The sequence below is a fragment of the Anolis sagrei genome, chromosome 5 (assembly GCF_037176765.1).
Source record: "Anolis sagrei isolate rAnoSag1 chromosome 5, rAnoSag1.mat, whole genome shotgun sequence".
In the NCBI taxonomy this organism is placed as follows: Eukaryota; Metazoa; Chordata; class Lepidosauria; order Squamata; family Dactyloidae; genus Anolis; species Anolis sagrei.
In genome coordinates, this window is record NC_090025.1 from 160,032,470 (window position 1) to 160,049,585 (window position 17,116).

The following is a 17,116-nucleotide window of genomic DNA, read 5'->3' on the forward strand; positions in this document are numbered from 1 at the left end:
TGTTTTGTATTCGCTGTAATGCATGCCATGGCAGGTATTGGCAGCATGTTTTGTAGCTACTACAGTTTCAAGTCATCTTGAAGCCACATCATACTGTCAGTGTAGATGGGGCCTTAGATCTATAAGATGAGTATCCCTTATTCAAAATACTTGGGACCAGAAGTGTTTTATATTCTAGAATTTGTTCATTTTGGACTGCCATCATTTGCATATACATCCATAATGAGATATCTTGGAGATGGAACCAAGTCTAAACACAGAATTCATTTATGTTTCATAAACATTTTATAAACATACATTGAAGGTAATTTTATATATAATATTATAAATAATTTTGTGTAAGAAACAAAGTGTTTGTGCTAGAACCATCAGAAAGCAAATGTGTCACTCTCTAGGCACCCATGTGGACCATTTTGAATTGTGGAATATGTCAAAATTCTAGGTAAGGGATGTTGACCCTGTACTCTATTGAATAATTTCCGTCCTATGATAATGATAATGTGGAAAGGTGTTGTAAGTGCTCTTATGTGCTGTAACTTTGTTTCAGATGATGTTCAGGAAGCTTACAATCTGATTAAGGACCTAGAACCTACAACCCCCCAGGTAATGGGAAAATTGCTTTAATAAACTCCATGTTTGCATCAGAAAATGTTATCATTTGTTATATAATGTTTAATAGCTGCAGGACATAACACAGGGCCCTTCTGCACTGCCAGATAATTTCTGGAAAGGTATGATGAAGCTAAGCAAATGTGATGAACTATCATTGGTTGAACCCATTCGGGGAAATTAGATTTTTTTTCCAGTTAGAAAGTAAATTGAAACTGATTGCAATCAGAAAATACACCAACAGTGTTTGTTTACTTTTTTAAAAAAAATTCAACTGGGGAGCAATGAGTATTTATTATAAAGGGTAGCATTCCTCCCGTCTGTAAGTCTGAAATTAATGTCCAGACCTAGTGACTGTTATAGGAAAAAATGGAAATTAGGTGGAAGATAAATTTGTGTTTTATTCTTAATATAATTGCCTTTTTTTTCTCCAAGACAGTGCAACTCAATATCATATTTTGAATACGTGGAATGTGTGTTTGTCTAGCTATATTGAAGGAATAAAAAGGTGACCAGTATTTTAATTGCTAGTGCCCTTTATAAATCATGCACATTGTCATGGTGATCTTAAAATGTAATTCTCATGGCATAAAAATCACTGAGTTAGACATGTTGGGCTTGTTGTCAAATATGGTAAGATTACATAATTAATATGATTAAACTTTGGTGTCTGGAAATCATTTATGTGTATGATACAGAAATCTATGTATTTGCAGTGCAGGTTGAATGAGCTCAATTTAACTTAAACATCAATAAACTGGTTGCCTATTTTTACAGTTTGCTTTAAATCCAATCATTTTCTAGGAGTACATTCTCAAGGGCGTGGTAAATGCGGTACTGGGCCAGGAAATGGGTTCAGTGAGTATAGCAAATTTTATAACAATTTCTAGGAGGAATAGATGGCGTAGGCATTGTACTTTGGCTGAATGGCTGATTTTAGAATGCAGTGTTACCTTCTTTCTTAATTCTTTAATTTATTATAACAAACAATTATGAGAGGACATACTAGGCTCTGGTTTTGCATTATGGCTGTTTTAAGTAAACTAAACTTCTTTGTCTGGCTTAGTAACACATGTATATGTATATGAATATGTATAAAGACTGTCTGTCCCACTGTTTTTCAGCCTTTGGACTTCAGCTTCCAAGATTCCTAACCAATATGGTCAATGGCCAGGGATTCCGATAACTGACATACAAAACATATTCAGGGCTTAGATTAGCAGCCACTAGTATATATGTAATGATCACATAAATATGATTTCTTTCCTAAGGAGTTTAATTATTCCCATTTGTCATTTGTGCCAAACTAGATGTTACAGATAAATGCACGTAATGTTATGTGATGACTTATTATGGGCCAGAAGTTATGAAAGCATGATCAAAATGCATTTGGAACCCCATTGATTTGAGAGAATAAAACAGGAGTCTTCAAACTAAGGCCTGGGGGCCAGATATGGCCCTCCAAGGTCATTTACCCAGCCCTCGCTCAGGGTCCACCTTAGTCTGAAATGACTTGAAAGCACACAACAACAACAATCCTGTCACATTAGCCAAAAGCAGGGCCACACTTCCCATTGAAAGACTAATAAGTTTATATTTGTTAAAATTGTTCTTCCTTTTAATTATTGTATATTTTAAGTGTTTTTGCACTACAAATAAGATATGTGCAGTATGCATAGGAATTCATTCATGTTTCGGGGTTTTTAAAATTATAATCCGGCCCTCAAACAGTTTGAGGGACTGTGACCTGGCCCTCTGTTGAAAAAGTTTGAGGACCCCTGGAATAAAATGTATGCCACATGAGGGAGAAAACAGTGAGAGGAATAAACTTTCCTTTGCCTACTTCTGTCATTCCAGTTTTTTCCACCAATAGCGCATTTTCCAATTAAAAATGGAAATCAAGGTAATGGGATCATGGCACATGTATTTCACTCATATCCCAGAATTTGGAGTTTCTCTGTCTAATTGTTCAGCTCTTTACAGTGGATTTCATATATCTTTTCCTAGAGAGACCATTTGAAAATTGCCCAGCAGTTTTTTCAGCTGGTGGGGGGATCAGCCAGTGAATGTGGTAGGATAAAACTTTTATATACTCTTTTCTTTAAATGTCAGATTCCAATCCAAGAATAATGAATGCAAGAATGAATAGGTTTGTGTTGCTCGCTCTAATAGAACAGTAACGTTCTCTATTTGTGTGAACAAAAAATTGCAATATTCTTACAGCCACCTGCAAAGCCAGCTTTTTCAAATCTAGTTCTCGGTAATACCTATAGTCCAATATTTACGAGTATCTCATAATATTACATAAGTAGGAATGAGAAACTGGACACATATTTCATTTTCAGAGAGTGATATGTGTGCTATTGAGCCCCACCTTAAATTTGTATATCCTGAACTGCACAGCTTACAAATACTCATGCTAGATAATCACTTTAAGGTACTACTTTGGATTAATATGGCACTTCTCTGAAATAAAATCAATACCCTACTAAGGTTTTCCTGCTGTGTTCATCTCTTACATTCAACCAGATATTTTTTTTTACTTTGGAATATTCCTTTTGTAATTAAAATATTTCCACAACTTAGCTTGGACGAAGTACCTTGTTGTCCAGCAAAGGCAGACAGAAAAATGTAGTCACACTCCCAGCAGTTTATCTGGAATTCAATGCATATAATCTATATTTTATTCTGACACACTCTAATTTGTTATTCTAATAAATTCTATAATTTATTACTCTAATTTATTTTGAATGTAGAATTTTGATGTCTTAAGGGTGAAAAAACAATACTGTCCTGAATATTGTCAATTCATGGCATGAGCCTGTTGTTACTTTCATGGAATTACAAGTTGTCTCTGTAAAACAGATAATTCTGTGCAAACAAATAATAGGCATTGTGGATAAATGGAGACACGTCTGTCTCAAGACAGAGAGCAGGAGAATGCTTCAGCCTTCCAAGGGGTTCTGAGCTGACCAGAAAGTAACCATTCTCTGTCAGGAGCAGGAATTCTGGGAAGTTGATGTGCCTTTGAAATTGTGAAAGGAAAATTCTCAAGATTTCAATCTTGAGATCACTTTTCATTTTTTAATTTATTTTATATAGGAAGTTTCTGTAATACACTAAATGGCATTTTTTTATCAGTTCTGCACTTTCTCCTGTCTTTCTTCAAAACTAGCACATGTCCTTATCCTGTTGTTTTCTACTAGCCAAACAGGAGTTCTGAACTGTTGTACAGTAAGGTGTTATAATATGTTTTCTAAGAGGCATGTTTGTTATACTTACAATATTTGTGTATTGTAATCCTCTTCAGATACAATTCCTGGGAGACAATGTATGGCATCTTGTTTCTTTCTGCTCAGACAGTTTGAAGATGTGCTAATCTACCTCAACTCAGTGAAGGTTAGTAAATTTTACAGATTTCCAAATACATTCAAAAATGTATTTTGTGTGGTCTTGGCAAAACCTGAACAGGCTGCCACACACACATTTACCTATCTCCCTGCTATCAGAAATTACCTGCGTAGTTAAACTTTTAATAATTGTATTGTCGAAGGCTTTCATGGCCGGAATCACTCAGTTCTTGTGGGTTTTTTCGGGCTATATGGCCATGTTCTAGAGGCATTTCTCCTGACGTTTCGCCTGCATCTATGGCAAGCTTCCTCAGAGGTGAGGTCTGCTGGAGCTGGAAAAAAAGGGGTTTATATATCTGTGGAAAGACCAGGGTGAGACAAAAGGCTTTTGTAAGTTGGGCTAGGTGTGAATCTTTTCAATTGACCACCTTGATTAGCATACAATGGGCTGACAGTGCCTGGAGCAAACTCTTCTTGAAAGGTGATTAGATGTCCCTGCCTGTTTTTCTCTCTGCTGTTTTAATTTTAGAATTTTTTAATACTGGTAGCCAGATTTTGTTCATTTTCATGGTTTCTTCCTTTCTGTTGAAATTGTCCACATGTTTGTGGATTTCAATGGCTTCTCTGTGTAGTCTGACATGGTGGTTGTGAGAGTGGTCCAGCATTTTTGTGTTCTCAAATAAGATGCTGTGTCCAGGTTGGTTCATCAGGTGCTCTGCTATGGCTGATTTCTCTGGTTGGAGTAGTCTGCAGTGCCTTTCATGTCCCTGGATTCTTGTTTGGGCGCTGCGTTTGGTGGTCCCTATGTAGACTTGTCCACAGCTGCATGGTATAGTGTAGACTTTTAATAATTATTCTGTTGCAGTGTGTGCTTTTGGAGCATTCTATTGTGATCCAAAGCTTTTTTCCTTAGTTTTTAAATATCAGATTCCATTGAAAATAGCATTTTACCCTCTTCTACTTCACTTATCACTTGTTTGGAATGTGATCTGGCTTAGATATATATTTTAGAATATGTTGCCCAACCTGAGCAACATATTCAGGTTGGCAAAGTGCAAACTTGAATATTCACATTTAATTCTGGATACCTTATGTATTGTATTTAATACTGCTGTCCTAACACAGATTCTTAAAGAGTTCCACTATTTCTCTGTACTCTAAACATTATCTCTTTTGATTCCCTGGTAATAACCTTTACTTGGCTTCCTGTTCCTGTCCTCCTGTTCCTTAACCAGAGGAGTTTTCTTATGATAGTTCCGGGTTCCTTCTTATGCATTATGCATATCATGCAGTTCAAGTGGGCACAAGAGGGCTCCCTGTGTGGATTGCTTCTAGTCCTGGGAGATGGAAAGGATTCGGGAGAACGTTGCAGTCCAAATTAGCACTGCCTAAAATGCAAATCTCCTGTGATACTTCTAGCTTCTTCCTTATGACAATTTTTTCCTGTTGATCCTGTTTCTCTCTCTCTCTCTCTCTCTCTCTCTCTCTCACACACACACACACACACACACACACACACACAAAATCATGATCATCATGGAGGATTTTAGATTCTTAAGAGTTCAGGAAGGGGCCATTCACCCTGAGATTAATTCCCATTGCCTCCCAGGTTACATAGGAGTCAAGTGATTAGAAAGAACAATTTAAAGCACCCAGGTATCTAATGGGAGTTTTCATATCTATATGTTTGAGGAGCAGATAAGACATATTTTCTTATCTACATGTCAGTAGTTTAATTTTAAAAAAATTAAAAAGCATACAATATGATGTGGACAAAATAATTATTTTCTACAGAATCAATGTTTTTTTTTTACTTTTGCCTTTCAACCTAGTATTGCGAAAGTGATAGTCCAGGGTTAAAAGTAAAAACAAAGACCTTCACTCATTTGTCTTTATATTCTTTGTTTCTGTTAGGAGGAGACATATAATCAAATGATAAGCTTGCAGCTACAAGTCAGAGGCATAAGGGCTTTAGAATTTACCTGCTGTGATCATTCCTAGCTCAGCTCACTTCAAATTAATATCTAATAATGAATATTTTGTTGTGTAGAAACCACAGAGTTGTTTTTCTTGAATATCCAAGTCATACTGTAAAAACACCTGACAAAAATGATTCATTCTAGCCTTGAAGACCTTTGGCAAAGGACATTATGTGCTGATATAAACGAATACTTTGTTTTCCTTCACTGTTCTCACTGTGGTAATATTTGGTCAAATTTGACCTTATTTATATTTCCCAAATAGAATATTTAGTGCAATTGTTCAAAGGAGTGAAAGCAATACATACACGAAATACTCGAAACTCTAAAGTGACACAAAGCCAATACTAAAAAAAGTTACTAGCTACAGTAGCTGATGAAAATAAAAGTGTAGGAGAAATCGGTAGGTAAAGCATACCAGAAAACTGATGGCACTGTACAAAGCCTGTTTCATAATCTGATAATGCAATTAATGTCCTGCTTAAACATTCCATTCTAACTGTGTCTTAATGTCAGCTGGCATAATTCCATTTTATATTCCAAACCAGTATTTAGGTAATGCTTTCTACTTCCCACACAGCCAAAGGTTTCAGCACAAAGAAACTGATTTCACCCCAGCTGGTAGTGAAAGGTGCTTTTCTTTCTGGACAAAGACTTGGAATGAATGCAGACAAAAATCTGTTCTGCTTTAATCCTGTTTCCCTTGTAGAAAGTGGCTTCTGTGTTGCAACTGTTCTGAAATTCAGTCACCATTTATACCATTTTCATAGGTGTGGTTATGGCCATGTTTGTACAACAGCAGAACGAGACAGATCAGTGCATAAATGAAAAATCTAAGAAAATATCCTGCAGCTATTTGGCAGCGATATAATCAGGGTGGGGCAAATTCTGTGATTCAGTATGATTCAGTAACTATACAGTCATAACAGACATAGAATTTCACAGCTTGAGAATTGTAGCTTTAATTTTTAGAAAGCAAGTATTTAGGCTACAGTTGTGTAAAGAATTAAAACTGCGCAGTCAAAGAAAGGTCAGAAAGGGGTGAAGAGCCTGATCACGATTTCCAGTATTGAGGGTCAAGGGTCAAGATATACTTGTAATCCTACTACATAATGCTAGTGAGCGACTAAATGAAGCTTTGTGTATGAATGTGCCTTCTAGTTGCCTATTGACATATGACAATCACATTAATATCATAGGGTGTCATTTGGCAAGGAATACTTTGGACCTTTCCAGACAGGGCCCAAAATGTGGGCCCTGTCGAGCTTTTACTGGAGGCATCCAAATGATCCCGTTTAGACTACTGCAATGCTCTCTACGTGGGGTTGCCATTGAAGACGGCTCGGAAGCTTCAATTGGTCCAGCGTGTGGCAGCCATGATACTAACAGGGGCGGCACACAGGGAGCATACAACCCCTCTGTTGCGCCAGCTCCATTGGCTACCAATTTGTTACCGGGCCCAATTCAAAGTGCTGGCTTTGGCCTATAAAGCCCTAAACGGTTCTGGCCCAAGTTACCTATCCGATCACATCTCCACCTACGAACCCACTAGGACTTTGAGATCTTCCGGGGAGGCCCTGCTCTCGATCCCGCCTGCAACACAGGCGCGGCTGGCGGGGACGAGAGACAGGGCCTTCTCGGTGGTGGCCCCTCGGCTGTGGAACGCCCTTCCCACAGACATCAGATTGGCCCCGTCATTGATGGTATTCCGGAGGAAAGTGAAAACCTGGTTATTTGAACAGGCATTTGAATAAGCAGTGCAATGAATTTCAGGAAATGGAACTACGACTGACGAGTTTGGATCATGATTCTAGTTATGAGACGCCACTGAATGTTTATTACTGTTAAATTGTTTAATTTGTTTCTGTGTTAACTGTTTTTAAGTACCTTGTTGATGCCGCATTGAATTTTTGCCTTGATTGTTCGCCTTGTTTTTGCTTGTTGTAAACCGCTATGAGTCGCCTTAGGGCTGAGAATGGCAGTATACAAATGAAGTAAATAAATAAATAAATAAATAAATAATAAAAGAGGATTAATTCTGAAGAAAGCAGGAATACCCTGCTTTATCCTGAATTAATTTGATATCCCATTAGATCCGGGGCTTCGTGAAAGATCTAATGTGGTATGGGCCCTCTCCAGAGGCCTCCTGGTGCATAGAAATGACGTGCACAGAGGAGGGGGGCAAATTGCTCCTCCCCCCCCCCCCCCCAGCATAGAAATTACTTGCCAGGAGTTTTCTCTTAAGGGCTTGGGGCGGGGGGGAGGTTGGGGTGGCCCCATGCCATTTCGGTAGGCGGGGGTTTTGGCAAGGGAATTGGGACTTAAACCCATGATGAAGCGGGTTTCTTTGTCGTGAGTTTAAGCTCAGTCTGGAAGCATTCTCAGAGGTGGGTTTGCCAGTTTCTTCCTGTGATATACACACTGTAGCACCTGATATTCCTTGGTGTCCTTCCATCAAAGTACAACTCAGGGCTGACCCTTCTTAGCTTCCAAGATCAGATAGAAAGGACAACTATTTCCATCACAGCATAATTTACATGCCCAGAAAGAAAATGCCCAAAGAAAGATGCTACTCAGTGAGAAATTCATTGTGGCTAATGCCATGGAATATATCCATTGCCTGCTCAGCCACAAACTCTAGCAAAAACATTATTTTAATTATTATGCCAACACCATCCATCTAATTATAAGACTGACATTTAGATTGTTATTTTATAAAATTGTGTATACTATTCACTGATTTGCTGTGCATGACTTATTTTTCAGAGTTACTTCTACAATGATGACACTTTTAACTTTAATTATGCCCAAGCCAAAGCTGCTACTGGTAATACCAGTGAGGCTGAGGAGGTATGTCTACTTTTTAAAAACTGCAGTACTTTGGAAGGTGATGTTAATAATATCAGTGTAAAGTATGCCACGGTGGCGCAGTGGATTAAACTGCTGAGCTGCTGAACTTGCTCACTGAAAGGGCGCTGGTTCGAATCTGAGGAGCAGGATGACCACCCGCCGTTAGCCCCAACTTCTACCAACCTAGCAGTTCGAAAACATGCTAATGCGGGTAAATCAATAGGTACCACTCCGGCGGGAAAGTTACAGCGCCCCATGCTGTCATTCCGGCCACATGACCTTGGGGGTGCCTACAGACAACGCCAGTTCATCTTCTTAGAAATTGAGATGAGCACGAACCCCCGGAGTCAGACACGACTGGATTTAATGTCAGGGCCAAACCTTTACCTTTACTAAAGGTTTTTTTTTTTCCCCTGGAAATTTATTTCTGAGTAGGCATGTGTAGAATTGTGCTGTAACAGGCCTTTAAATTATGAATGGGGCCAAAAAATGACTAAAATGTTGCAAAATGGCCAAATGGCACCTTTCCAATCAGTGCGAACATGGCAAATATTTTTATCTGTCAAAATGTGGTGTGTGGTGTGCATGGAATGTCTTGCAGTAGTTCCACTCACTATGGGAAATTCACATAATCACAAATTAAAAGGAAGCAGCAATATATAAAGGAAATATTACACTTTTCTAAGTACAAAATCGGTATGTTAAGTGTTTTGAAAGAAGGAATATTATTGTAATAATGTGTTAGCATTATAGCTGTGAGGGAATATATGTTTTTAAATAAAAATAACAATATTACTGTTGTAATCATCATCATTACAACAAATACGTAGATACCATGCAGCCCAGAGTTGGCAGTAAGCCAGTATTTAATTAAACTCTGCAGTTTAAAAACACTCCTCATCTTCATATTTGTCTTTGAATTCTAGTCTTTATATCACCCCATCTTTCTTCATGCTTGGCTTGTTATACGTATACCAACTCCTGCTGCCAGCTCTGCAAAGCAAGTTATAACTATCCTTGAGCACTTCAGAGAGCTCCAGAGATCTTAGATAAGATAACTGAACTGAATATTTTATGCTTCTATTTTACATTGACATCCCCTGCATGTAACCCTTTTCTACTTAAAACTGTTTTTGTCATATTACTATTAAGTGTTTGTCCTGCCTGAAATTTAGCTTCATATTAGAGTGAAAATATGTGCTATAAAGTGCAGATATTTAGTTTTTGTTTGTCTCTTCTTCTTGTCAGGTTTTCCTCTTGATTCAAAGTGAGAAAATAAAGAATGATTTTGTTTACCTCAGCTGGTTAGCTCGCTGCTGTGAGTCATGTTACTCTGTTATCAAATGTGAATTGTTTCTTTTTCATCAACCCTGATGTTCACTCCTTACATAAATTTGTTTTCATTTTGTGGGCACATTTAATTACTTTTTAAAGATATAAAGATTTAGCTGGGTACCTTTTAGGAGACAAATGACTTGCAAGATGCTCACCTTGCTATGGTTTTTGAGGAAGCCAGAAATGCAAGTACAGCGAGCCTTCCATGTTTGCTGCAGTTTTTGGTACTGGACTCCCATGAAAGTGGAAAAACACAAACTTTAAAAATGCTATTTTTTTACCCGAGTAAACACCTCTCTAGGAACTTCTATGCATTCCAGGGCAGATCTATGGCCAACTTCCACCAGAAGTTAACTATAGAAGCTCATTGGAGAATCAGGAAATTCCTAGAAGTATTTTTTCTAGGAATCTGTAGGTCTTCTAGTATAAACCTGTGATCAACTTCAGGCAGAAATTGTCCATCGAGTCTTACTGGGGGCCTAGAAATTCCCAGGGAGAACCTATTAAGCAGATTGGTGAATAATCAAATCCGCAAAAATGAAACCCATGGATGTGGAGGGCCACCTGTCCAAGGGATGAGCAGAAGTCTAGCCACAGATATATATAGCTCCGCAGGGCCCCCAGTATGGTCCTTCAAGCCCCCTTAAATACAAAAAATTATTTCCCCCATCATTTCTTAAATTGGCTGCCTCAACTTTTTTTTGATTTTTTCAATGAATTTGGAGTACTGGAAACAGGCTCAGGATGAATTACATTTAAATGGCAAATTGTACCCCCTAAATGTTCTCTAGTGCAGTTTGCTATTTGGGGTGCAATTTTTATTAGGAAAATCAAAGAAGGGTGCCGTCTGTCAATATGCCTACCTCCAGATTATGTAGACCAGCATTATATTCAAACCAATCAATCATTTCTGAGCAAATCTGACAAGGATGTCTGACTGCTTTAAATATTTTCTGCTTTATATTAGTGTCAGTCTTTGCACAGTAAGTGGTGATGGGTGTGGTCACATTGCTTCTCATTTATCAGACAGCAAAAATAATGAAATGTGCTGCTGATTAGTATACTTATGTACTTCTGCAAACTCTGTAATGACATGTCGCTACTAGCTCAAAATTTATTTTAATTGCAGACATTATGAATAAGAAGCCACGACTAGCCTGGGAGTTGTACTTGAAGATGGAAACCTCAGGGGAATCCTTTAGCCTTTTACAACTAATAGCAAATGACTGCTACAAAGTGAGCCTTCCTTCCTTCCTTCCATCCATCCATAGTATCAGTTAAGACACCGTAAGAAACTACTGTATATATATAAAAAAAACCATTTCCAGGTATCGCTATTGTGTATATACCTAATGAAAATCTTTTAGTTTGTTATCCATATCACTGCCAGTCCTCTGTGACAGCAGTAGGATGGGATTTCCCATTCCTCTTTTGTAATAAGTATTTCACAGTTCAGAGCAGGTGGTAGAAATCTTGTTGAGATGGTTGAATAATGAGTAACTCAACTGAAATTTTTGCCTGTTGTTTTTGAACAAGCCTGTGTTACAAAGTGAACTTAAAATAGTTCTATTTTATATTCAGTTGATTTAGTCACTTCGCTTGACATTCATGCAATCTTGGGTCTTGCAATTGTATCTTAAGTAGTATAGCATGCTCCTTTTGTGGCCAAGAGGAAAGATGCCTTCTGCCTTTCAATCAAGGAATTAATATCAAATTCACGCATTCCACTCTATTTTCTGCCACTATATAAATGCAGATTTTGTCTAAGAAAGTTTAAATCTAACCTCATCCACTTCCAGATATATGCATTTAGGCTTCTTAGCTCCTTTACACAAAAATTCAGCTTCGGGGGGGGGGGGGGGGGGGCATCTTAACCAAACTGTTGGTACATATTAAACTAATCTTAATATGTGTCTCCATATGCTTCTAAAAGGGAATATTTGCCAGCTGTTTTTAGCATTGGATGCCACTTGGGATCCTTTTTGTATGAAAGGCATATGTTCTACCACTGAACTTCATCATTGTGGCTGCAAATATTAAGTTTAGCCCTAAAATTCAAGAAACGTTTAATTGGAAAACGGCTCTTAGTGAAATGGTTTAGTATGATCTGAGTTGGGATTCGTTTTTTAAAGCTCTGTTTAATAATGTTTTGATAAAAGTAGCATTAGTATGAATATTTTAATATGGTTAATTGTTAGAACTATGCAAGAACAAGGCTGTTGAGATGATCTGCAAATTGGTGAAATTACTGATTTTGTCTGTAGTTGACTTAAAATTTCTGCTGATCTTGATGATTTTGTCTTCTTAAAAATGATTTCTTATGCTTTCTACTCATTCTCCCTCCCCCAAATATCTCAGACATAACTTTATATAACTTTATATAACATATAACTATCTCAGACATATAACTTTATTTACTGTGCAGATGGGCCAGTTTTACTATTCTGCAAAAGCTTTTGATGTCCTGGAAAGACTGGATCCTAACCCTGAATACTGGGAAGGCAAAAGGGGTGCCTGCGTAGGCATCTTCCAGATGATTGTAGCTGGTAGCGAGCCTAAGTATGTACACTACATTTTTTGCTATTTCTTTTTGAGCCAGTTCCCTTGAAACCTTTATATTGTTGTTTCACCATTGTACTCACTAATGCCAAATGCCTGCAGCAACAGCACATTTATTGTTCTGTTGCTGCACAATAAATGGAAGAGAGCCATTGCTGTTTATAGATCCTAATAACTAATGGATTGTGCATGGAAGTCCTATCTGCATTTTCTTATCTACAATGTTTCAAAAACATTATAGTTAAAATTAAACAAAGCTTTAATTTATGTAAAAAATACACTTAAGATGTGTATACACTTAAGATGTGTAGGGTCTTTTCTCTTAAAATGTTATTGTGTTCGTAAAAATAAGTAGTGTTGTTTATTTGTGCTGCAAATTTATTTTCTTCTTTTTTATCCTTTTATGACTGAAGATATGCATGTTAATAATTTGAAGATATGTTTTTCTACCATTATTATTCATCCAAAGGCCAACATCTTATTCTCAGAGGCCAGCCATTGTGTCTAGAATCTTCTAAGCAGGGCATGAAGCCTTGTTTATTCCATCATCAACTGATATTCCCAAAAGCGTACTGCCTCTGAAGTGAAAGCACCATTTAACTATCAAGGCCTGATAGACATTGAATGGTCTATAATTTAGTTAACTTTTAAAGCAGATGGAAATAGTGGCAATTTCTGCATCTTCACCATATTGCCTATGGAAAAAAAAACACTTTGTAAATTCCCCTTCAGCAGAAAACAAACTTTCCTCTTCCTGCTCAGGCCTCTTCCACATAGCTGTATAAAATCCACATTGAATTGGATTATATGGCAGCGTGGACTCAGGTAACCCAGTTCAAAGCTGATATTGTGGATTATCTGCCTTGATATTCTGGGTTATATGGCTGTGTGGAAGGGCCCTCAGTGTGACATTTAAACATGGCTATCATGTCATCTCTCAATCTTTTCTTCTCCAAGCTGATCATACCTAACTCCCTAAGCCAGTGGTTCTCAACCTGGGGTCCCCAGATGTTTTTGGCCTTCAACTCCCAGAAATCCTAACAGCTGGTAAACTTGCTGGGATTTCAGGGAGTTGTAGGCCAAAACACCTGGGGACCCACAGGTTGAGAACCACTGCCCTAAGCCATTCCTCATAGGGCTTGATTTACAGTTCTTGGCCATTTTGGTCACCTTCCTCTGCACACGTTCCAGTTTGTCAATATCCATTTTTAATTGTGGTACCCAGAATGGAACACAGTATTCCAGGTGTGGCCTGACCAAAGCAGAATAGAGTAGACTATTACTTGCTTCGATCCAAACAATGTATTCCTATTAATAAAGCCTAGAATTGCTAGTTAATTTAAATTAATTTTCCTAACCCCCTTTAATGTCATCTAGTTGCCAGCTATCATCACACCATATGATGCCTAGTTTATATTTTTCCCATTTTCTTTTAATTGAGCTTCTACTTGTAGATCTAAAGTTTCACCTGCTTTCAGTGAGATGCAATAGTATCTTTCATTTCATTTTTTTTATTTTTATACCTTTGGTTTCCCCTCACAGTTTGAAATGCTGTGTGGTTGTGATCAAAGTTCAGTATACTCACTAAAGACTCTCCACCTCATTAAGCCACAATGATCCTGCATATTATCACCTTTTTATAGTCTGTAGTTGGCTGTCCTGACCTCTGCAGATTTGAGTATTTTCAGATTTCATAGAATCATACGAGTCGGCAGAGACCACATGGGCCATCTAGTTCAACCCCCTGCCATTCAAGAGAAGCACAAAGTACCCCTGGACAGATGGCTATCCAGCCTATTTTAAAAGCTTCTCAGGAAGGAGCGTCCACCACACTGCAAGACAGTGAATTTGATTAATGTACTTTCTCTAGAAATCTCTAGATCCTCTATGGTCAACTTAACCTAGAGATTCCTAGAGAGGTATTTTCTCAGGCTAAAAAGGGGTTTATTTTTTTTTAATTTGTTCACTTTTGCAGGGATTCTACACCCCTAGCCTCAGTGAATGTGGAAGGCTGAACGTAATCTGTTTACATCTGTTCTCATTAGGCAACATCACTTTTAAAGCTTACAGTAGAGAACAGGCAAAAAACGACCATATTTCATCGATTCTAAGATGCACACTAATTTCAATACCACCAAGAGAAAAAGCTTTGTGAGATGCAATATATGAAAACACTCATGAAATGTTTATAGGAAAAATGTATCTTAGATTTGATGAAAAACAGTGTGTAAATGTAAGAAAGAGCCAAATAATCCCTATTTATAGAAATACGTTTTAATATGTATCTTTTATGTTTGTGGTATTTTTACAGTGTTTATTCATTTTAGTTATTCTATAACCTGCTCGAGCCACAAGGAGAGGCAGGTAAGAAATAATAATAATAATAATAATAATTATTATTATTATTATTATTATTAGGTTCTTTTGGGGGTTTTCGGGCTATAGGGCCATGTTCTAGAGGCATTTCTCCTGACGCCTCTAGAACATGGCCCTATAGCCTGAAAAAACCCACAAGAACCTAGTGATTCCAGCCATGAAAGCCTTCAACAATACATTATTATTATTATTATTATTATTATTATTATTATTCAGCACCAGCTAGCCAATTAGTCCTACGCTATCACTTTGGGTTGGTAGGTGCATGATGATGGTGAGGTCACATTTTAAAATTCTGAGTCAGTTCTTCTCATGGTCATGGCAAGACTTCTTTTTTCAATGATCTGACCAAGTGAGGCCAGGGAAATAGTACAGGTACATGCGCAAACATTTAGAATATTGTATTGTCGAAGGCTGTCATGGCCGGAATCACTGGGTTGTTGTAAGTTTTTTTCGGGCTGTATGGCCATGGTCTAGAAGCATTCTCTCCTGACGTTTCACCTGCATCTATGGCAAGCATCCTCATCTCACTACCTCTGAGGATGCTTGCTATAGATGCAGGCGAAACGTCAGGAGAGAATGCCTCTAGAACATGGCCATACAGCCCGAAAAAACCTACAACAACCCATTTAGAATATTGTTAGCTAGAGATTGGTCACATGGCCTGATCTAGCTTTCATCTTTCTTCTAATCCTTGTGTTTTGTTTCTTCAGAGATACACTAAGAGAGGTGCTGCATATTCTGAGAAGTACTGGTAATCCACAAGTGGAGTACATTGTCCGTATAATAAAGAAGTGGGCCAAGGAAAACAGAGTTCCTTTGTAAAACACCATCAGTCAAAAATGGAAGCAGCAGCTATTTGTGTCTTTTCTAGCCTGGGTAATATTGCATTTTTGAGCCTAATGTCAATGTAACACAAATGTGAAAATATACAATATTTAGAATAGATCTATATTTTTATCATAATATTTTTTAATGAAACCTATCTGTCATATTTATGAGGAGCTTTTTGCTGCAACTTCCTAGGTTCCATTTTATTTTGTACTACATTTTTTATCATTCAGCTTCTGTCTACAGATTGTCTTGGTGTCAATTCAGTAGTGTTTGTTCCGAGTCCACATTGTGCACTGATGGGTTCAGCCTCATTGTACCCATTGCTAAAGCAGAGTAGAAAGTGAATTAAAGAGTTACACCTCAGATTCTACAAGACTTTTCCTCATTTCAAATAATATTTCTGAAGCATAACAAAAAAAAAAAACCCTGGAAATGGCATCTGCAGGAAACCTGTCAACTGAAATGCCTTTAATAATAATGGTCTGATGGACACTGAGGGAAATGCTAAAGAAAGAATGTGCAAAATATAGAAGTGTCAGATACTCTTCATTTCTTTCCCTATCTTCTTTAGAGTAGGCTGTCAGGCTTTACCATGAAAGGTGCTTGTCTCACATTGTAAATGTTTGTGAATACTGCAATCTGAGAAATAGGAAAATCCCTTTTGGAGACTGTATTATTTAATTCCTATTGATAATTATAAAGATAAACAATATACATTGAAATATACAGTAAAATATGCAGTGCATTGTTTTTATGAAAATAGCTCAAAATTATTTTTATCTTTTTATGTTTTTTAAGAATGTTATCAACTAAATTTTAATTTTTGATAAAATACAGAGAAATAAAAAATATTAAAACAATTAGCTGTGTATTGTTTTTCATTTCTCTTATAAAAAGAGATTTCATCCTCTGAGTCAGTGTTTCTTAAGCTATCTATGACGATTGTCGGAAATTGTTTTCCTAATGTGTCAGGGACACCATACTTGTGTCTATAATTGCAACGGTCTCTTCCTTTCCTGGAAACCTGCTGCAGAAAGCAGCCAATGGTTCAGGGGCTAGCACCAGTCCATGGACCACCACTTTGAGCAGCCCTGCTTTGAGTTGTATATATGAGTAAAATGAATGGTGTATGGACATGAATTTTGACAGTGTTATAATACAGAACATATAAAAAGGTAAAGGTTCCCCTTGACATTAAGTCTAGTCGAATCCGACTCTGGGAGG

At 37.5% G+C, this 17,116-nt stretch overlaps 1 protein-coding gene across 3 annotated transcripts in view; it reads left to right on the plus strand.

Annotated features, from left to right (window-relative positions):
* IFT56 (intraflagellar transport 56) overlaps positions 1-16,752 on the plus strand; it is a 28,673-nt gene extending 11,921 nt beyond the window's left edge. For 2 of the 3 annotated variants that reach the window (XM_060777178.2, XM_060777177.2), the window contains exons 10-18: positions 548-603; positions 1,414-1,467; positions 2,617-2,680; positions 3,920-4,008; positions 8,705-8,788; positions 10,037-10,106; positions 11,253-11,359; positions 12,549-12,682; positions 15,772-16,752. In XM_060777178.2, the coding sequence (XP_060633161.1) occupies positions 548-603; positions 1,414-1,467; positions 2,617-2,680; positions 3,920-4,008; positions 8,705-8,788; positions 10,037-10,106; positions 11,253-11,359; positions 12,549-12,682; positions 15,772-15,883 (770 nt within the window). In that variant the 3' untranslated portion in view covers positions 15,884-16,752. Of the gene's footprint in view, positions 1-547; positions 604-1,413; positions 1,468-2,616; positions 2,681-3,919; positions 4,009-8,704; positions 8,789-10,036; positions 10,107-11,252; positions 11,411-12,548; positions 12,683-15,771 lie in introns of those variants that run through there. The other variant, XM_060777179.2, reaches the window with a different exon arrangement.
* The last annotated feature ends 364 nt before the right edge of the window (positions 16,753-17,116 follow it).